At 45.6% G+C, this 21,286-nt stretch overlaps 2 protein-coding genes across 5 annotated transcripts in view; one reads left to right on the top strand and one right to left on the bottom strand.

Moving 5' to 3' along the window:
* Nucleotides 1–3,537: 3,537 nt before the first annotated feature.
* The window catches only part of LOC125543952 (uncharacterized), a 36,220-nt gene continuing 18,471 nt past the window's right edge, over nt 3,538–21,286 (bottom strand). The window contains exons 2-9 of one of the 4 annotated variants that reach the window (XM_087546955.1): nt 20,354–20,723; nt 20,121–20,238; nt 19,921–20,044; nt 19,729–19,824; nt 8,444–9,151; nt 8,164–8,321; nt 3,959–4,101; nt 3,538–3,862 (exon numbers count right to left, since the gene is read on the bottom strand). In XM_087546955.1, coding sequence (XP_087403081.1) covers nt 3,777–3,862; nt 3,959–4,101; nt 8,164–8,321; nt 8,444–9,151; nt 19,729–19,824; nt 19,921–20,044; nt 20,121–20,238; nt 20,354–20,723 — 1,803 coding nt within the window. In that variant the 3' untranslated portion in view covers nt 3,538–3,776. The remainder of the gene's footprint in view (nt 3,863–3,958; nt 4,102–8,163; nt 8,322–8,443; nt 9,152–19,728; nt 19,825–19,920; nt 20,045–20,120; nt 20,239–20,353; nt 20,724–21,286) is intronic. The other 3 variants (XM_048707462.2, XM_087546956.1, XM_048707463.2) reach the window with 3 other exon arrangements.
* Nucleotides 4,402–5,741, top strand: LOC147979485 (uncharacterized). Its single transcript, XM_087545754.1, has 2 exons — nt 4,402–5,002; nt 5,235–5,741. Exons 1-2 carry the CDS (start codon nt 4,402–4,404, stop codon nt 5,483–5,485), a joined length of 852 nt encoding a protein of 283 aa, XP_087401880.1. The 3' UTR covers nt 5,486–5,741.

The following is a 21,286-nucleotide window of genomic DNA, read 5'->3' as shown; positions in this document are numbered from 1 at the left end:
AGATCTGGGTTTTTGATCTGAGTTTGGCCATTTGGTCTATACGCACTAACCATCTACGCGGGAGTAGTTATGGGTATCCCGGCGTCGTGGTATCAGCCGAAGCCTTCGTGACGTCAGCGACTGAGTGGCGCGCGCCGGATTGGACTGGAAGGCCACTAGGCTAGGTCTGCTTTCGGCCGCGTTCGCAACGTGCAGGTGTGCTAAGGGCGATGGGCCCAGACCCCTGGGCGCTTAGGTTTAGACCGGCGTGCTGACCTCTCTGTTGGTCTAGGTGGGGCTGCGACGTGTTGATCTTCCGAGGCCGGGCATGACCCAGGAAAGTGTGTCCGGCCAAATGGGATCGAGCGTGTTGGGGTATGTGGTGCACCCCTGCAGGGAAGTTAATCTATTCGAATAGCCGTGATCTTCGGTAACAGGACGACTTGGAGTTGTACCTTGACCTTATGACAACTAGAACCGGATACTTAATAAAACACACCCTTCCAAGTGCCAGATACAACCGGTGATCGCTCTCTCACAGGGCGACGAGGGGAGGACCATCGGTTAGGGTTATGCTATGCGATGCTACTTGGAGGACTTCCGTCTACTCTCTTCTACATGCTGCAAGATGGAGGTTACCAGAAGCGTAGTCTTCGAAAGGACTAGCTATCCCCCTCTTATTCCGGCTTTCTGCAGTTCAGTCCACATATAATAGCCTTATTCCAGTTGATACCAATGCATACATATGTAGTATAGCTCCTTGCTTGCGAGTACTTTGGATGAGTACTCACGGTTGCTTTCTCCCTCTTTTCCCCCTATCCCTTCTACCTGGTTGTCGCAACCAGATGTTGGAGCCCAGGAGCCAGACGCCACCATCGACGACGACTCCTACTACACCGGAGGTGCCTACTACTACGTGCTGCCCGCTGGCGACGACCAGGAGTAGTTAGGAGGATCCCAGGCAGGAGGCCTGCGCCTCTTTCGATCTGTATCCCAGTTTGTGCTAGCCTTCTTAAGGCAAACTTGTTTAACTTATGTCTGTACTCAGATATTGTTGCTTCCGCTGACTCGTCTATGATCGAGCTCTTGTATTCGAGCCCTCGAGGCCCCTGGCTTGTAATATGATGCTTGTATGACTTATTTTATTTGTAGAGTTGTGTTGTGATATCTTCCCGTGAGTCCTTGATTTTGATCGTACACATTTGCGTGCATGATTAGTGTACGGTCAAATCGGGGGCGTCACACAATATGGGCATCCAGGTTTCGCTATTGGTTATTGATCGGAGAGGTGTCTCGATCATGTCTACATAGTTCTCGAACCCGCAGGGTCCGCACACTTAACGTTCGCTGGCGATATAGTGTTATATGAGTTACATGATTTGGTGATCGAATGTTGTTCGGAGTCCTGGATGAGATCACGGACATGACGAAGAGTATCTAAATGGTCGAGAGGTAAAGATTGATATATAGGACGATGGTATTCGGACACGACACCGAAAAAGTTTCGGGATGCACCGGGTAGTCATCGGGTCATCGGAAGGGATTCCGGGCACCCCCGGTAGGTGTATGGGCCTAATGGGCCAATGGAGGGACAGACCAGCCCATAGGGGGCTGGTGCGCCCCTCTCCCTGGCCGGCCAGGAAAGGGGGAGGGCTAGCCCCTCCTGCCTTCCCCTTCTCATGGGAGAAAGGAAAAGGGGGGGGGGGCGCCTCCCTCCCCTGCCTTTCCCCCGCACCTAAACATGGCAGGGGGCGCCACTTGGGAGGAGACCCCAAGTAGGATTCGACGTAATTGGGGGCACCTCCTGGCTGCTCCCTCCTCCCCCCCCCCCCCCACCTATATATATGTGGGAGGGGGCGCCTAGCACACCCTGAACAATTGCTTAGCCGTGTGCAGCGCCCCCTCCACCGTTTACACTCTCGGTCATATTTTCGTAGTGCTTAGGTGAAGCCCTGCGGAGATAGCTTCACCATCACCATCCCCATGCCGTCGTGCTGCCGAAACTCATCCACTACCTCGTCGTCTTTCTGGATCAAGAAGGCAGAGAACGTCATCAACGTGACTGTGTGCTGAACGCGGAGGTATCGTATGTTCGGTACTCGATCAGTTGGAACGCGAAGAAGTTCGACTACATCAACCGCCTTGTCAAACGCTTTCGCTTATGGTCTACGAGGGTACGTAGACACTCTCCCCTATCGTTGCTATGCATCTCCATGGATAGATCTTGCGTGTGCGTAGAAAAAATTTATTTTCCATGCAACGTTTCCCAACAGGATTACCACTATCTCTATCCAAACCCAAGCTAGCATTTTGTGCCCCTTTTGCAAAGAGTGGAGAGAAGATTGACTGGTTGCTCAAATATGCTACCATATGGAGAGAAACTAGTGCTAGTAAAATCAGTTTTTTCAAATCTCCCAATTTTCTTCATGAGCTCACTCTCTCTCCCTGTTGGAGTGGTTTCTTGGCTCAATACATATCTCAGGCATTGTTTTTGGAGAAAATGTGGGATGGGAGGTAAGGGCACTCTTTAATTGTTTGGGACAAAGTCTGTCTTTCTAAAGAGCAAGGAGGTTTGGGGTTCTGGATCTTGCAACTCATAACAAGTGTTTGTTGATGAAGCACCTTCATAAAATTTTCAATTCTGAAAATTTGCCCTGGATTAAATTAATTCAGGAAACATACTTTGAAGGTAAGTCACTCTCTAATAGATATGTGGGCTCTTGTTGGTGGAAAAGCATATCAAACTCATAGCAGGATTCAAAGCAGTGACCAAATGCACTATAGGGACATCATCATGATGGGTGTGGGCACATTTGGATGCAAAGAAACTCCTGGATTTTGAATCATGAATACCCAAGTGTTGCCTCTTGGAGATACCTCCTTAAGTCTGATCTTCTATTATTAACTCACACGATCAAGGATAAGTACTCGACAGAGTTCAAGAGCTAGATCTTTGATTGTCTTGCCTAGTTAGCAACTCTTTTCATTAGAGTTTCCTAGGGCTGGAATAGGTTGAGCCAATGGCTTTGTTTTCTCTTTTTTGTTTTGTCTTGTAAAACTTCGTAAATATTTATATTAATAAAAAGTATTAAAATACCATAGAATGATTGTTCTACAGCTTGGGCTTCAAAAAAACTTACCAACCCGGACATTAATTTCATTACATAAAAAAGGAAAACTGAAAAAAAAATATAACTTCAACAAAATTCAGCCCGATTGGTACGTGAGTGATCAAATCCAGTGGATGCATGCCGCCTCAATTAATACAGCCAAATTGGCACTGCCTCTATGCACATATATAAGACGTTTTTGTTTCACATACAGATTTGAAAAACATCTTATATTTGTTTACAGAGAGTACGAAATAAGTTCATCGACCAAAATGACCGTAACTTGCACCTTCGAAAATACAATGACATAAGTGAACTTTAGCGCGGGCGTATTTTACCCCCAAAAATAAGTACAGAGCAGCTGTCTTAGAGCTCTATACACGATTCCAGTCTCACTCTCATGTCGACAAGTCCACATTGGTCTAGTGCATGCAATTCTTGCTGGATCTGATGCAAAGGGGTCAAAAAGCCTGAAAACGGCAAACGTGCTATAAAATACAATACAAAGACCTGCGGGACGCTGCGGCCGCTGTCTATAGAAGTAGGGTACCATTCGGATGTCACGTTGGTCTCCATCTGCGTACTCTATGGAGAAAAACCAACCATCCAGGGGAAATGGGCGTATCAAAATGCAAATACAGAATTCCTATTTTACTATCATTTGAGTAAACTCTGAATACACATCCGTTACACTGAAGGCTGAATTGCCATTTCCTGCGCAGTCTGTTGATCTCCTGATGGTCGCCCAGGCATGGCCCCAGGCATCTTGGAATCTGCAAAATATTGCAATATTCAAGCCATCATGTTTGTTTGTTCTACACGTAGATCTCATGCTGGTAGTCTAGAGATATAGATAATAACATATTCACCAGCTTCAAGTGACATCAGAGTCGAGGATGCGATTTCTTCCTTTGCAAGTGTTGCAACCGTCGAACATGGTCTATGAAACAGCAAATGGGCTACAATTCGATCAACTGGATTGGTGTCTGTTTCTGCTTCCTTCACCAGAGATCTGATATCCAGATACAAGGATGAGCCATTGTGAATATTCGCAGAAAAAAGTACTATTAACTACTCCCTCCGTCCCATAATATAAGAGCGTTTTTGACAATAGTGTAGTGTTAAAAACGCTCTTATATTATGGGACAGAGGAAGTACAAAAAATGCACAAAAGGCAGCTTGCTGTTTACATGCCACAAAAGAAGACACACACGACATGACCTTAGGCTTGACCTAGGAGCATGTGAAGTTCAGATCCTTTCAATTACTTGCTAGGGTTATGAAGGAATTCCAGAGCATCTTACATGTGGACATGGTTGTATTTATTTACGTGGCAGTCCCTTTTCTGAATCTTCTTGTATCAGCCAACAACGATGCATGTTCCAACTACACCAGTAAATACCACCTTTACGCCTGCATCCCCAAGCGACGCCGAAAGATCCGTTGCGTTGCCGACGGGCTGCACGACCATGTTTGGGCTCGTGATATCCATGGCAACCTGGGCGTTCATGAGATTGGCCAACATCTCCTTCTATGGCATGCGATCCAACACACTACCCTCTCGGAAGAGCAGGACCAGCTTGTCTGGAGATGGAGCGCGAGCGGGAGGTACACTGCCCAATCATGCTACCTTGCCACTTTCCAGGGATCAACCAGCTGCAGCGCCTTGACACTGATCTGGAAGACCTGGGCTCCGCCAAAAGTGAAGTTTTTTCATTGGCTAGCCAACCTGGACAGATGCTGGACTGCCGAAAGACTACAACGCCGTGGCCTGCAGCACCACCCCTGCTGCGTCCTTTGTGACCAGGAACCAGAGACGATGCAACACCTTCTTGTCACATGCCCCTTCTCGAGGCAGGTATGGCACGACACCCTTGCCTGGCTAAGGATGACGTGCAGACCACCTGACCGGGTCTTTTTTTCTGGGTCAAGAGGAACTTGTCATTTTGAATTCTTGGGTTCAGGAATTCTTCTATAATTTAAATGACTCAATAAAAGCTTTTTTTATTCTTTTAGTTACTGATTTTTTTGTTGGATTTCACTCCACTCAATGGTGGGCCAATAATGAATTTTTTTGCATATGTATTAAGACGCTTGGCCTGATTTCGAAATTGTCCAGAGTTTTATATGTTGTTTTCATTGCAAAAGCTTCCATCTCCGAATGGTGGCTTGCTGCCAAGGCACTAACCCCCAAGCCACTCCGCAAGGGACTGGCATCTGCAACGCTCTTGACGGGATGGATGATCTGGAAACAACGAAACGGATGTGTATTCGAAGGGGATCAACCATCAGTGCACCTGCTAACAGAGAGAATTAAAGCAGAGGCTGCCTTATGGGTTCGGGCCGGGGCTTCAAGCCTCCGATTGGTGACCCCTAGCACCTGGGATGTCCACTAAGATCATTGTAAAATAAACTGCCAACCACCTCCTAGGAGGCGTGTAACCTGTTCCCCACTTTTCAATGAAAAGAAACGCAAAGTCTTTGCGTTTTCTTGAAAAAAAAAAACCTAGAGCTTCCAAATTTCAGGGGAATATTTGCCTGTTGCCTCAAGCACACCAAAGTGTCCCTATCATCAAAATGTCCATGCCAAAGGAACACTTGTAACCAAGGATTTCCTAGAGCTAAGTAAGAACCAATGAAATGTATATCTTTTACAAAATATATGTTACTTCAAGAAACATGATAAGATTTCCTATTTAACTAGTTTAATTTCTTTTTTTACACAAACCCCAACAATTTTGATATTTTTGGGCATTGATATACAAGTCTTCTTTTCTTTGCATTTTTTCAAGCTAAGCAATTCTGATATGTTGGTCAAATTTGGTATTTCAAACAAAACTAAAATCATTATAGTTGAAGTTGAACTTAATTGAAGCAACAACTATCATGGCATGTTTCGAGCCTTCTTTGCCCTTCTTTTATTTTATTTTCTTTCCCCTTTTTCTTCAGCAGAATAACACATATTGTGTATGAACTACATAAAATAATAAATAGGACCCCAATTTTATAAAGACAGTACAGCAAGTCTGCCTAGCTATACAATCTATCAGGGCATATATACATGCCTAGCTATACAATCTGTCAGGGCAAGTCTGCTTGAGCTAGATGTTAGATCTAGAATCACAGTGGAGTCACCAATAGCCCCTACATACCAGCACACATTTCAAGATTTAACTTTGACCATCAACTAGACCAACACTATAAGTTATGTGACTTCAAAATTATACTAATGAAAATAAAAATGTTGGCGCACATAACCCACATTTTGTTGGTTAAACTGATGGTCAAACTTGATTCTTGAAATGTGTGTGCACCTTATTCACCCCCTCACTTCCAAAACCGGGATTTTAATCCCCTCAACTATCCAAAACCAGGCAAATCATCCCCTCATGCCCTGGTAAGTGGTTTTTGATGGTGGTTCTGCAAACGTGGCAGCGAGGAGACATGGAAAAGGTCTGCTGCACTGGGTGAGGCCATGCGCTGAGCTGGGAGCGTGTTGAGAGCTTGCCGGAGGCGTAGTGAATCGAAGGAGGGGGCGCCATGTCCAGGCACGGAGGCGCGATTGAGGCTGCCGACCGTTGTGACAGCAGCGGAAACTATCCACAGCAGGACGCGTCACTCCATCCCGCACGAGCCATTGTTTTCGGGCTCCACCTGCGTCCATCCCATGGGAGGCTTCGTGTTGCAGAACAACATTAGGAGCTCGTTTCCCCATGATGTCTGTTGTCCGGTCACAGGCCACGTGCATCAGTTCGGCCGTTGTATGGAGCCAGAGAAAAAAGTGATGATGTTGCTCATGGCCTGCGTCTCCAGGGACATGAGATGGACGTGAGAAGGAGCAGGACGAGAGACGTGCAGATCATGTTATCATGGCATGTGCTCGTTCGGAGGTGGAGTTCTTGAATGCCATGGCCGAGGGAGTAGGATAGTCACTGCTCCACGGCACAAGAGTCTTCAGAGGTGCCCGCTCGAACGCCCCCACAGTACCTGCGCAGGGCGACGCAGAGGTGGTGTTGCAGCGTGTCGCCATCGCCACAACATCTCCGGACGAGCAGCGCGTTGGGGACCCTGCCGCTTCTTCTTTGCAGAAAACTTCATGACAATTGTGTGGGTATTGTCATCCCGACACTTGCGGCCTGCTTGATAGGATTTAGCATCTCCGGACGAGCAGCGCGTTGGGGACCCTGCCGCTTCTTCTTTGCAGAAAACTTCATGACAATTGTGTGGGTATTGTCATCCCGACACTTGCGGCCTGCTTGATACTCCCTCTGTAAACTAATATAAGAGCATTTAGATCACTAATATAGTAATCTAAACACTCTTATATTAGTTCACAGAGGGAGTAGGATTTAGCAGCGCCCAAAGTCGCCGACACTTGTCATCCCGACGCGCGCAGCAAGCGGTCATGCACCTCGGCCCTCGGCATTCCCACGGACATCGGGGCCACCATGCATGCTGACTATGGGGAAGGCGGCAGCACAACACTTCCGCCATAGCGCTGTGTGGAGGTGTGCGTAATAGGAATACGCTGACGGCAGTATCAGGTGGACACCCACGCTGGCCTACTCGGATTGTGTAGCGGCGGGATGGCAAGCTCCCTGGAGTCAGGGACTAGGGGCCGTATCTGCTAAACGCGTGTCTTGACTCTTGAGGAGATGGACGATCGAGTACCCTGCTGCTAGTTTTCCTCACCGGCATGCGCCACGGCCTCGTCAGGGGAGCACACGACGGAGTCGCCGGAGATGCGGACATGTGCAGCTCCATTGATGTGTCTTGAGGAAAGAAAAACAGGTTTTCTAAAGAAACAATTGATTACACTGACATGTGAGTCATGAGATGAGATGGCAGTGTAAGTCAAACAAAAAAATCTGGTCAGCGTGCCATGTGGGTAAAACCACCTGCCAAAACAGTTTGAAGGGGGTGATTTGCCTGGTTTTGGATAGTTGAGGCAATTAAGATCCCGGTTTTGGACGTGAGGGGGTTATCTGTCCAAAATGTGATAGTTGTGGGGTTATATACACTCTTTTCCTGGAATGGAGGGAGTACTAACCCACTTTGGCATTAAGCAATATACCTTTTTCTCCTGTTGGATGCGTCATTTTCTGAAACTTCATCTTCATCTCTTTTAGTCTTGTTACTGCTAGTTCTGTCACCAGCAATTTGTCTCTGTGAGGAACTATGAGCCAATCGAAGCAGACTGTCTCGAATGCAGAGTCGAGTTCTGGCATCCAGCTGCACAAGGAATAAAATATTTAGTCAATTTCATTTTCATAAGACCAAATCCTGCAACTGAAAAGTGTTTCACTCAACACATGAACATCAATAACGTTTTACAGAAAGAATAAAGAAATGACCTTCCCAAGGGCATCTTTAAGCTCATAATATATTTTTTCCTCTATAAAGGGATCATCAGGAATTCCAGAATTCTTATGAATCTCTTTACGACAAGCTGAAGTCTGCTCTGGTGCATTTTCGTCTATGATACCTGAACTCCCTAATGAATCTGAGTTCTTCTTCCTTCGGGAGTATGCTCGAGGTACCAAAGTGTCCCTGCCCGAACCCTCTTGACGAAATTGCTGCTGCTGTTGTTGAATAGCTCTCAGGGCATGTTGTTGTTGCCGGAGCCTAAGCTTTTCAATCTTTTCCTGGGGTGTCATCATCAGTGCCCTTGATGGCATATCTTGTGGCTTTTCTGTGGAACTTGATTGCTTCAGAGGATCTACTGAAGTTTGGTAACATGCAGCCTTTGGGTTTGTCTGATGGCCTTCAGCCTGAATATTTGACACCGCCGGAATGGTAGGACACAGATATGCAGGATATCCATAGCCAGGGAATACAAGCTGAATAGCATCTTGAAATAGCTCCATATTCTTGCTATCGTGGAGTAGTGCATATTGACGAGTCTGAAAATGCTGGACAGGAGGTTCGGACAATGAATGCAAACTGTCTGGTTGCTGGTGTCCTTGCTTCTGGGAGAAACCACTTGTATTGTTGGATGTTTTACTTTTGCTTCCTTCATCTGGTTTTCTTTGTGATTTCATTGGTCTCTTCTCTACATCTCCCTACAAAAGTGTCACATTTATACTGGGTTGTAACAAGCCAGGTCACTCACTGAAACAAGATGTAACCAAGTACCTATTGTTTTGACCAATTTTAAACTACATATAAATTCTAGGCTATCAAAACGGCAATTATAGTAGTGAAGACAGTTCCCAATAGGAGGGGGGGAAATGTCATACAGGATGAATCCAGAGAGGATCAACTGAATACATGTATAGAAAAACAGCATACATTACAAGTAGCATCTTTTGTTCAGAGGTGTGTGGAAACTTGCTATCCATGTGCCAGAGCCATGAGTTGGTCGCGAGATCTTATGAGTTTCACCTCTAGCCTACCCCAACTTGTTTGGGACTAAAGGCTTTGTTGTTGTTGTTGTTACTTTTCTGGTGAACATCAACTATTGGAGCCTTAGGCTGGATAACAGATATCAGATTGGTATAGCCAAATTTATCAGGATATGACCATCAGCTCCATTCAGGCCAGTTCAAAAGATCTCTAAATTGCAAGTGAAAAGTAAATGATAACTATGAAGTGAATACGTGTTTAAAAATCACTATACTGGACAATTGACACTCTTATACTATGTGTTAATTTATATGTTTACAAAGGATAGCAACCATGTGAAGAAAACAATATTCCAGATCATCATGAAAGATGGTGATGAATTCATTCATAAAGATGAGCATATGCATCACATGGCTAGCTACCACCTTCAATATCTATACCAATATAAAAAGAGCGAGTTGCAGAGAACCGACAAATCTCACCTGTTCAACCGCATCTATCCAACGGTCTACGCTGCTCTTGTGTTTTGCGTTAAACATTTTTAGCATTAAACATGTTTAACACCCTCCACTAATTAAAAGCATGCCTAATATCAATGTTAGCATTAACCAGGTAATTATATCTTTCCCTATTTAATAATAAAGCGGCTAATAATAAAGCGGTTATTGCTTCTGCCCGCTCACCGTCATCGAAATTACCCTCAAAGTTGTCAAGAATTACCCACCAACGCCACCCGTAAGTGGTAAATAAACGTACGATAGAAAAAAAACGTTTCGTTTTTCTTTTTCCTTCTAAAATTCGTAAGCGGCATGGGCTTCGGTGAAGCAGCACAAAGGTTGTGAAGGAGCAACTCCACCTTGCTGCTACAATGTGTACAGCACAAGTGTTGAAGGAACAGCTTCAACGTGCTGCGCTAGATATCGCTCTAGAGGCGAATGTAGGCTGATAGGGCAGCAAGAGTTCAATCCAGAACTCCTAGGGCACAAGATCTACTCCAAGATCTTAGATAAGAACAACAAGTTCTATTATAGGTAGGGGTACATAGTCTGGGTACAAAGTGGAGGTGAGGACCTCTATTTATAAGGCTTTGGGAAGCCTTCACATACTTCTACTTATAGCTGGAATACTCTAGAAAACATTATGTAAGTTTCACCATTCTACTCATAGCTACTCACAACTAGAAGACTCTAGAAAACAGTAGGTAGGATAGAAAAGAAAAGAAAAGAAATACTACACTAGAGTGGAAGCATCTAGAAGTAGCCAAACAGATCTGGCATGTGTTTTCTTTCTTCTCATCTAGTGTTCCTCATCATTCTCCCCTGGTTGTTTGGAACTCGCCCTCGAGTTATCTTCATAGAGCGTTTCTTCTGGATGGTAGAGAGTCAAGTCCGCAACATTGAAAGTGTTGGAGATACCCATGTCACTTGGAAGATCTATCACATAAGCATTATCATTTATCTTCCTCACGATAGAGAAGGGCCCATACCTTCGCTGCCTAAGTTTCCCTTTTAACACCTAAAGGCAGCCTCTCTTTTCGGAGGTAGACCATCACCTTATCACCGACTTGGAATGATTTTGGCCTCTTTTTGCAATCAGCAAGTTGTTTATATTTCTGATTTTGTGCTTCCAAAGCGCCGCGAATCTCTTCAAATAACTCGGTGTAATTATCAGCAAAGGACAATGCTGATTTTGAGTTTCCCCTTGATGGCAGCTTCACCAGGTCCACCACATGTGTTGGAACTTTAGTGTAGACAATGGAAAAAGGGCTCCTTCCTGTGGATCTATGCTTGGAGTTATTGTAGGAGAACTCTGCAAGAGATAAAGCCAAATCCCATTGCCCCTTTCTTTCTCCACAAATGCAACGGATCAGTTTACCCAAAAACTTGTTCACCACTTCCGTTTGTCCATCTTGGAACTCCATGAAGTCTGACCACTTCTCGAAAGAATAGGTTTGCCACATGATGAGCATCCGTTGTCTTGCTGCATGGAATGAAATGAGCCATCTTAGAGAATATGTCCACGACCACAAACATAGCATCACTCCCTCGTCTTGTTCTTGGCAAGCCCAAGACGAAGTCCATAGAGATGTCCTCCCATGGAGCGACAGGAACAGGCAAAGGCATGTATAACCCTGTGTTCTGGACTTGGCCTTTGTAGGTTTGACATATAGGGCATCGCTGAACAAACTTTCCAGCATCTCTCTTTAGTTGTGGCCAAAAGTAGCGAGCTTCCAGGCTAGCGACAATCTTGTCCCGTCCAACATGGCCACTAAGATCACTTGAATGGAGCTCTCTAACCAGCTTGTCACGTAGAGAACTTCTTGGAATGCACAAACGATCATTTTTGAAGAGATATCCATCTTGCATCAAATAGTCATCACCTAATGGTTGGCCCCTTGCGTGCTTTACCCAAACATGGCCAAAGTCTTCGTCACCCTCATACAACTCCTTTATTTGATCCATGCCTGGAAGTTCAGCTTCAAAAGAAGTCAAGAGGCATGCACGACGACTCAAAGCATCGGCCACTCTGTTAGTTATTCCAGATTTATGCATGATGAGATAGTTAAACCTCTCCAGATATGCTGCCCATCTTGCTAGCATGCGGTCAACATGCTTTTGATTTCTAAAATGCTTCAAGGATTGATGGTCGCTATAAACAATGAACTCTTTAGGCAGCAAATAGACTTCCCAAGTTTTCAACGCTCTGAAAACGGCGTATAATTCTTGCTGATAGGTACTCCATTTCTGTCTAGCTTCACTTAACTTCTCACTAAAAAAAGCAATGTGCTTCCTTTCTTGAGATAGGACAGCTCCAATGCCTACTCCACTTGCATCACACTCCAACTCAAAAGTCTTGTTGAAATCAGGTAGTACCAAGACAGGAGCTTGTGATAGCTTTTGTTTAATCTCATTGAAACTAGCTTCAGCTACTTCTGTCCATTGGAACTTTCCTTTCTTCAAACACTCGGTAATTGGTGCCATGATAGTGCTGAAATTCTTCACAAATCGCCTATAGAAAGTTGCAAGGCCATGAAAGCTTCTTACCTCAGAAATGGTCTTAGGAGTTGGCCATTCTCGGATTGCTTCAACCTTAGAATCATCAACACGAATGTCGTCACATGTTATGACGAATCCTAGGAAAAGAAGTTGTGTTTGCAGGAAAACACATTTCTTCAAGTTGACGTAGAGCTCATTTTCCCTTAGTACTTCTAGCACCTTCCGAATGTGATCAAAGTGTTCATCCTCATCCCTGCTATAGATCAAGATGTCATCGAAATAGACCACAACAAAGTGGGATAAGAAGGGTCTAAGGACTTGATTCCTTAAGTGCATAAAGGTACTTGGTGCATTTGCGAGTCCAAATGGCATGACTAGCCATTCAAACAACCCTTCCTTTGTCTTGAAGGCGGTTTTCCATTCATCCCCGGGTCTTATACGGATTTGATGATATCCACTTCTCAAATCTAGTTTTGTGAACACTCTTGCTCCACTAAGCTGATCCAACATATCATCCAGACGGGGAATAAGGAATCTATACCTTACAGTGATCTTGTTAACGGCTCTACTGTCCGTACACATGCGCCAAGATCCATCTTTCTTAGGCGCGAGCAGGGCTGGTACAGCACATGGGCTAGTACTTTCTCGAATGTGCCCCTTTTGCAGCAATTCCTCCACTTTCTCCTTCAATATATCATGCTCCTTTGGGCTCATTCGATAGTGTGGAAGACTAGGAAGACTTGCTCCCGGAATTAAGTCAATTCTATGTTGAATTCCTCTCATCGGTGGCAAGCCATGTGGCTCCCCAAGTATGTTCTGAAATTCTACCAATAAACCACGTACCTTTGCTGGAATTTCAACAGTCAGGTGCTCTTCTCCCTTTACAACAAGTGCAGCACACAAATCTGCCTCCAAGTCTTCCATAAACTCATGAGAGGTATGGGAGATAGTTAACATAGTTTTCCCCTCCTCCTTAGAGGTATTACCTTCGGTTTTGTTTGGTAGGATAATGATCTTTCTCTTGTTCCAAATGAAAGAGTAAGAATTTTCCTTGCCCCTGTGTGTAGTATCCACATCAAATTGCCAAGGCCTCCCAAGAAGAACATGGCTGGCATCCATGTCAACCACATCACACAACACATTTGAGCGATAATGCTTACCCAAAGAAAGTGGCAGGTTGCATTGTTTGGTGATCCTCATATTCACTCCTTTCTTGATCCATCCAATAGTGTAGGGATTTGGATGATCATGGGTTTCAAGCTTTAAATGGTCCACCAACTTCTAGGAGATAAGATTCTCGCAGCTGCAACTATCAATCACTAGTTTGCATACCTTGCCATTCATCGTGCATTTGCTCTCAAATATTTTCTTCCGTTGTGTGTCATCGAGTTGTGGTGTGGAACATAGGACACGCTGGATCACACATACCACCTCTTCACCTTCTTCTTGACAAACCTCTTGTCCGTCTACATCTTCAGATTCGTATTCTTCCTCATCGCTTTCACCATCATGGATAGTCGTGTTAACAAATTTCCTTAGTGGGCAATTAACAAATTTCCTTAGTGGGCAACCGTTGGATATGTGTCCCTCTTTACCACATTTATAGCACTTTGGGCCTTCATTTGCCTTACCCTTGCCTCTAATTTGCTTCGGGATGGGCTGTTTTGTCTTTGGTGGAGTGGTCTTTTCTTCCACTCTATTAGGTTGGTTCCTAGATGAGCCTTCGGTATGAGGATATGGAGCCTTAGTTGTCTTTCTCATCCTCACAAACCTCTCGGCCTTTAAGGCTAGAGCTTGTGCTTGATCAACGGACCAGATTTGTTGCATCATCAATCGATCTTGAATAGCATCATTGAGACCATTGATGTACCTTGCAACTTGTTGCTCTTCAGTTTCAGCAAGGTTGCACCTCACTTGTAGCCTTAGAAACTCCTCCGTGTAATCTGAAACAGTCCTATTTCCTTGAGCACAATTTTGAAATTGGATAAATAGGATCTGGTCATAATCAACGGGCAAAAATCTCCCTTTCAAGAGGCCTTTCATTTGTTGCCAAGTTCTAACACGAGGTTCTCCTCTCAGCCTGCGCTCTTCTTGAACGCGATGCCACCATGCACCGGCTCCTCCTTTCAGCTTGTATGCGACCAAAGGAACTCTACGATCTTCCGGAACCTCCATGACCTCAAAGAAAGTCTCCACTTCATATAACCAATCTAGGCACCCTTCAATGTCAACATTTCCATTAAAACTTGGGATCTCAGCTTTCATCTTGTATGTATCTCTTGCATATGTAGCGTTGGGTGCTCTCCGATATGCGTAGAGATTTGGTTCTTCAAGGGCATCATCATATTCTTCACCTCCAGAAGCTTCAACATAAATTGGCCTTCTTGAAGCACGTTGAACAACATGTTGTTGTGGCGGTCTTGCTCCAAGATTACCTCTCCTTCCTTGGTGAGGAGAGCTGTTGATATCCTTTGCGTCCAAGAAACCAAATGGAGAGGACAGAAGGCGGAGGAGGTGGAGGATACCGGCTTTAAGTTGTGGTACACGGGGACGGCTACAAACAGAAATGGCGTAGGCATCTTGATCAACAAGAGCCTCAAGTATGGAGTGGTAGATGTCAAGAGACGTGGGGACCGGATTATCCTGGTCAAGCTGGTAAGTGAGGACTTGGTTCTCAATGTTATCAGCGCGTATGCCCCGCAAGTAGGCCACAATGAGAACACCAAGAGGGAGTTCGGGGAAGGCCTGGAAGACATGGTTAGGAATGTACCAATTGGTGAGAAGCTCTTCATAGGAGGAGACCTCAATGGCCATGTGGGTACGTCCAACACAGGTTTTGAAGGGGCGCATGGGGGCTTTGGCTATGGCATCAGGAATCAAGAAGGAGAAAATGTCTTAAGCTTTGCTCTAGCCTACAACATGATTGTAGCTAACACCCTCTTTAGAAAGAGAGAATCACATCTGGTGACTTTTAGTAGTGGCCAACACTCTAGCCAAATTGATTTCATCCTCTCGAGAAGAGAAGATAGGCGTGCGTGCCTAGACTGTGAGGTGATACCTGGAGAGAGTGTTGTACCCCAGCATAAGCGGGTGGTTGCTGACTTCCGCTTTCGGATTCATGTCCAGCGGGATAAGCGTGCCAAAGTCGCTAGAACAAAGTGGTGGAAGCTCAAGGGGGAGGTAGCTCAGGCGTTCAAGGAGAGGGTCATTAAGGAGGGCCCTTGGGAGAAAGGAGGGGATGCGGACAATGTGTGGATGAAGATGGCGAATTGCATTTGTAAGGTGGCCTTGGAGGAGTTTGGAGTGTCCAGGGGAAGGAGAAGCGAAGATAAGGATACCTGGTGGTGGAATGATGATGTCCAGAAGGCGATTAAAGAGAAGAAAGATTGCTTCAGACGCCTATACCTGGATAGGAGTGCAGACAACATAGAGAAGTACAAGATGGCGAAGAAGGCCACAAAGCGAGCTGTTGGTGAAGCAAGGGGTCGGGCATATGAGGACCTCTACCAACGGTTAGGCACGAAGGAAGGCGAAAGGGACATCTATAAGATGGCCAAGATCCGAGAGAGGAAGACGAGGGATATTGGCCAAGTCAAATGCATCAAGGACGAAGCAGGCCAACTCTTGGTGAAGGACGAGGAGATTAAGCATAGATGGCGGGAGTACTTCAACAAGCTGTTTAATGGGGAGAATGAGAGTTCTACCATTGAACTGGACGACTCCTTTGATGAGACCAGCATGCGTTTTGTGCGGCGAATCCAGGAGTCTGAGGTTAAGGAGGCTTTAAAAAGGATGAAAGGAGCCAAGGCGATGGGCCCTGATTGTATCCCCATTAAGGTGTGGAAAGGTCTCGGGGACATAGCGATAGTATGGCTAACCAAGCTTTTCAACCTCATTTTTCGGGCAAACAAGATGCCAGAAGAATGGAGACGGAGTATATTAGTACCAATCTTCAAGAACAAGGGGATGTTCAGAGTTGTACTAATTACCATGGAATTAAGCTGATGAGCCATACAATGAAGCTATGGGAGAGAGTCATTGAGCACCGCTTAAGAAGAATGACGAGCGTGACCAAAAATCAGTTTGGTTTCATGCCTGGGAGGTCGACCATGGAAGCCATTTTCTTGGTACGACAACTTATGGAGAGATAGAGGGAGCAAAAGAAGGACTTGCATATGGTGTTCATTGACTTGGAGAAGGCCTATGATAAGATACCGCGGAATGTCATGTGGTGGGCCTTGGAGAAACACGAAGTCCCAGCAAAGTACATTACCCTCATCAAGGACATGTACGATAATGTAGTGACAAGTGTTTGAACAAGTGATGTCAACACTGATGACTTCCCGATTAAGATAGGACTACATCAGGGGTCGGCTTTGAGCCCTTATCTTTTTGCATTGGTGATGGATGAGGTCACAAGGGGTATACAAGGAGATATCCCATGGTGTATGCTTTTTACGGATGATGTGGTGCTAGTTAACGATAGTCGGACGGGGGTAAATAGGAAGTTATGGAGACAAACCTTGGAATCGAAAGGGTTTAGGCTTAGTAGAACTAAAACCGAGTACATGATGTGCGGTTTCAGTACTACTAGGTGTGAGGAGGAGGTTAGCCTTGATGGCCAGTGGTACCCCAGAAGGACACCTTTCGGTATTTGGGGTCAATGCTGCAGGAGGATGGGGGTATTGATGAAGATGTGAACCATCGAATCAAAGCCGGATGGATGAAGTGGCGCCAAGCTTCTGGCATTCTCTATGACAAGAGAGTGCCACAAAAGCTAAAAGGCAAGTTCTACAGGACGGCGGTTCGACCCGCAATGTTGTATGGAGCTGAGTGTTGGCCGACTAAAAGGCGACATGTTCAACAGTTAGGTGTGGCGGAGATGCGAATGTTGAGATGGATGTGTGGCCACACAAGGAAGGATCGAGTCCGGAATGATGATATATGAGATAGAGTTGGGGTAGCACCAATTGAAGAGAAGCTTGTCCAACATCGCCTGAGATGGTTTGGGCATATTCAACGCAGGCCTCCAGAAGCTCCAGTGCATAGCGGGCGGCTAAAGCGTGCGGAGAATGTCAAGAGAGGGCGGGGTAGACCGAATTTGACATGGGAGGAGTCCGTTAAGAGAGACCTCAAGGAGTGAAGTATCACCAAAGAGCTAGCTATGGACAGGGGTGCATGGAAGCTTGCTATCCATGTACCAGAGCCATGAGTTGGTTGCGAGATCTTATGGATTTCACCTCCAGCCTACCCAACTTGTTTGGGACTAAAGGTTTTGTTGTTGTTGTTGTGTTTAATTTCCGCCAGCCGACTAGTCCTGATCGTTGGCCCAAAACTGCGGTGCGGGTATTTGACAAACTTTGGCCATGGTGGTTCGCCATGCATCATCTCCAGCCGGCTGTACCATAGTGCAGCTGATGAGGACATCAATACCATTGTTACACCCACAGCCCCTACTGTTACATATACTGGACCAATTACTAGAGCTCGCGCACGCCAATTAAATTACCAGGTACTTTCGTTTCTTGGTAATGATTCTAATGTTCATGAGATTATGATGCTGCCTAAATTGGATACATTTGTTTTGCTTTCAAATGAAGGGCCTAGCTTGGAGAAGGATGAACATTGGAGCAAGAACACGCATGAAGTTGATGGCATGCGCAAGGGGATCAAGAACGGAGTTACAAGTGATGATTTCAGGACTTAGAAGCCGCCATAAGGAGTGCATGAAGCCATGGACGAAATATACAAGATGCCACTTCATAATATTCGTCCATAGGCTATTCTAGGTGCTGCGTCACCTTATTAATGGGCCAGGCCCATGTAATTTCGAAATACTTAAGTATAGGCTATTTTTAGAGTCCGTATGTGTGGGGAAACAAGAGTTAGGGTTGGTTTCGGACCCCACCCTCAAGGGCCACGAAATTCCCCTCTCTTCCTCCATATATACAGCCCTTAGGGCGTCGTTTAGACTTTGGGTTTTGTTTAGATTAAAAGTTCGCCATAGCTGCAACTTCGCGTACTTCGTTTGTGTCCAACGACCAGACCAAGACGTCACAGAACCCCACCTTGATCAATAAAGCTTTCATCTTATATTCGCAATATCCAGATTGCAATCTCAGTTTCTTGCTTGTTCTTCGTTTGCTCGCAGGAAACAGGCCCTCGTGGTCAGGTTGATCGTGCTCCGGCGTGGTCAATAACCCCTCGGAAGTTGGTTTAGCGATTGCTAAGGCGCGACGTCTCGCACGTTCGTAGTCGGATCGTCAAGGTCGACTCCCACAGAAAACGATAGCCACCATCTCATCGAAACATCGGGACACCTTTGGCTCTATCAGCAGCATCATCGGTTAGGTGATAGGAGGCCATCCACACCTTTTCCTTGTCCTCCGTCTGGTGGCCCTTGAAGAAGCGCTCGACACGGTTCAACCAAGGCAACAGGTCGCCCTCCCTGTTATAGGTAGGGAATTCCAGCTTGTGGAACTTTGGAGCCTCCCGGTAGGCAAACGGTGCAGCCAGTGCAGCAGCAGCAGCTGTGTTGTCAATCTCATCTTCATCTTTGCTCTGTGCCTTGCTGGATCCTCCCTTCTCCAGAAGGTCAATGGACACCCTAGCAGCCGCTAGTTGTTCCTTCAATGCTGCAACATCAGATCGCATCTCGGGTAGTGCTTTGAGGTCAGGTAGAAAAGGGGGGGGGGGGGGGATTGGTTAACACAGATTCTAGGTTTTCGGTGGTGATGGGTTCGCCCATGGTGGCTGTTCGTGGTGGGTGGCCGAGGAAGGTCCTCTTTGATACCAAGATGTTATGTGCGTGGAGTTGGGAGGTGGAAACTGGGATCTGATCGGAGGGGATAGTGAGGTTCGCCCGTAGGCGCATGTAGGGGCTCGTCCCCTGCCGTGACGCTGGAGGCTCTGAACTTTCAGTTTGGGGCAATTTTCTCTATTTCTTGACTGATAATCCTAATACAAACTATCCTCTCTTTATATAGATCAGAGAGATCACAAAACTTGGAAAGCAAACCAGATCCTAACCGTTTGGGAAGTAAAGAGAACTTCCTAATAGAAATATATTTCCTAGGGATAAACTTGGACTTCTTGGCCGTCAAGGATTAGCCATGTGCCTGCCTAAGGCCCGCCTGTTGGTATTGTGGTTACGGACTGTGTGGCAGGTCCGGGCCTGCGGCTATAGTGCTGCCCCCAATACCTGTCTGTAACATCTACTACCCCCCAAAAATCCTATCGTATATACAAGAGCAACCAAGAGGTGGTTGCTAGGCATGTCAATGCATTTAGCCATGTACCTTGATTTCTTGTTTGGCTATTTTACTGGGAATACAATTAATCAGAACCGAAGAAGATCCACAATCAGAAGATGGTTGCTTATTTAATGGTACACGCTGTAAAACAATCAAGTCGCATTGATAAAAAAGAGCTCAATGCTACAGAGGAAATGAAAATTAGCAATAAAAGATCCTAGTACTACATATACATACCGGAAAGGGGATTGATTGTACAGTACCGTCAACCACATCTGAACTCGTAACAAGGAAATCACTGCCATTAAAAATCATCTCATTTCCAAATAAGGCTTCAGTGTTGCTGCAGAACCACATCAAGCTATAAGTTTATTAAACCGGTAATAGTATCGTACCAACTATCCATACTTATTGTTTCATTTGATTTCCAACCTTACCTAAACAAGTAGTCAAAATCATCAAAATCTCCAATATTGCCCCAGTCACAGTCGAGAAAGTTGTTGCTCTTTTCTTCATGCTCGTTGCCAAACACTTCAGGTTCACCATCCAGCTGCACTGTATATGGGCTAACGAAAGATATATAATTTGCTCTGAAAGTATTGTCTTTACCTTTTTTTTTCCTACATGTGTGGCATGTTTGAATGTAGAAATGTTAAATAATGAAACAAACCTGACACGCTTCTGGTAACTTTTTGTAAACTAGATGCAGAATTGAAATCCAAATATGTTGATGCTATATTATCGTCATTGTAGTTTCTGTCAAATGTAGTGCTCAGGAGAGGCAGGTCAGGCAAGGATTCTATGTCATGTTGTGCAGCTGAATAATGTCCACTAGCCTCAGTGGCAGCCTGCTTTTCCAAACCAGGATGTTCAGTTTGACCCCCTGAAGTACATTCAGTAAGGCCCACAACACTAGCTGCTTCATCATCATTCTTCTTCTGGTCTCGAACACAGATTGATCTACTATCCTTCGTATCCTTGGGGCAAGGTGTTATATGGTCTTCATTCTCCCTGAGTTCAGCCCAGATTCCATCCCCTACCTGCATTTCAAAACCAAAGAATAAATCACCTGGATAAAAAGTAGCAGTGTCTCTGCGTCGCTAATCAAAATTAATTTGCGCATCATACTGAGGAGGGTTGTGATAGGCTTGGCGAGACAACGTCAAAACACAGCCACTCTTATGGAGATAAAACCCAAAAGAGGCGTAACCCACTCAGCGACACGTCACATCGGAACCCGGGTGTTGTGTCGAATGGGCAAGGGCCGGCCATCATCCCCTCGATGGCGCGCCATATCTTGATCTGGATATGGTGGCAAGTGAGCGAGGATCGGGTCGTCGCATCCTTAGTGCCGTGCTACATCGGCGCCCAGATGTAGTGGAAAATGAGCAAGGGTCTTCACATTTGACTCGACGAGTGCGAAGGATAAGGAAGCTAGCCGAGTCTAGGAGTGCTTAGGTAGCTGGAACGTAGGGTCCCTAACAGGGAAGCTTCGGGAGCTAGTTGATGCAACGGTGCGGAGAGGTGTTGATATCCTTTGCGTCGAAGAAACCAAATGGAGGGGACAGAAGGCGAAGGAGGTGGAGGATACCGCCTTCAAGCT

This window comes from Triticum urartu, chromosome 3A, assembly GCF_056163025.1.
Source record: "Triticum urartu cultivar PI428250 chromosome 3A, HENAU_Tu73, whole genome shotgun sequence".
NCBI classification, from domain to species: domain Eukaryota; kingdom Viridiplantae; phylum Streptophyta; class Magnoliopsida; order Poales; family Poaceae; genus Triticum; species Triticum urartu.
The sequence above is the reverse complement of the archived record's forward strand: the minus strand, read 5'-3'. Positions and strand labels throughout refer to the sequence as shown.

What these genes read in the sequence shown, in the direction of transcription:
- LOC147979485 (XM_087545754.1), top strand. Translation starts at nt 4,402, where the DNA reads ATGGTTGTATTTATTTACGTGGCAGTCCCTTTTCTGAATCTTCTTGTA. An exon ending in GTGCAGACCACCTGACCGGG is followed by an intron (nt 5,003 to 5,234) that starts TCTTTTTTTCTG and finishes TTTTCATTGCAA; the next exon opens with AAGCTTCCATCTCCGAATGG.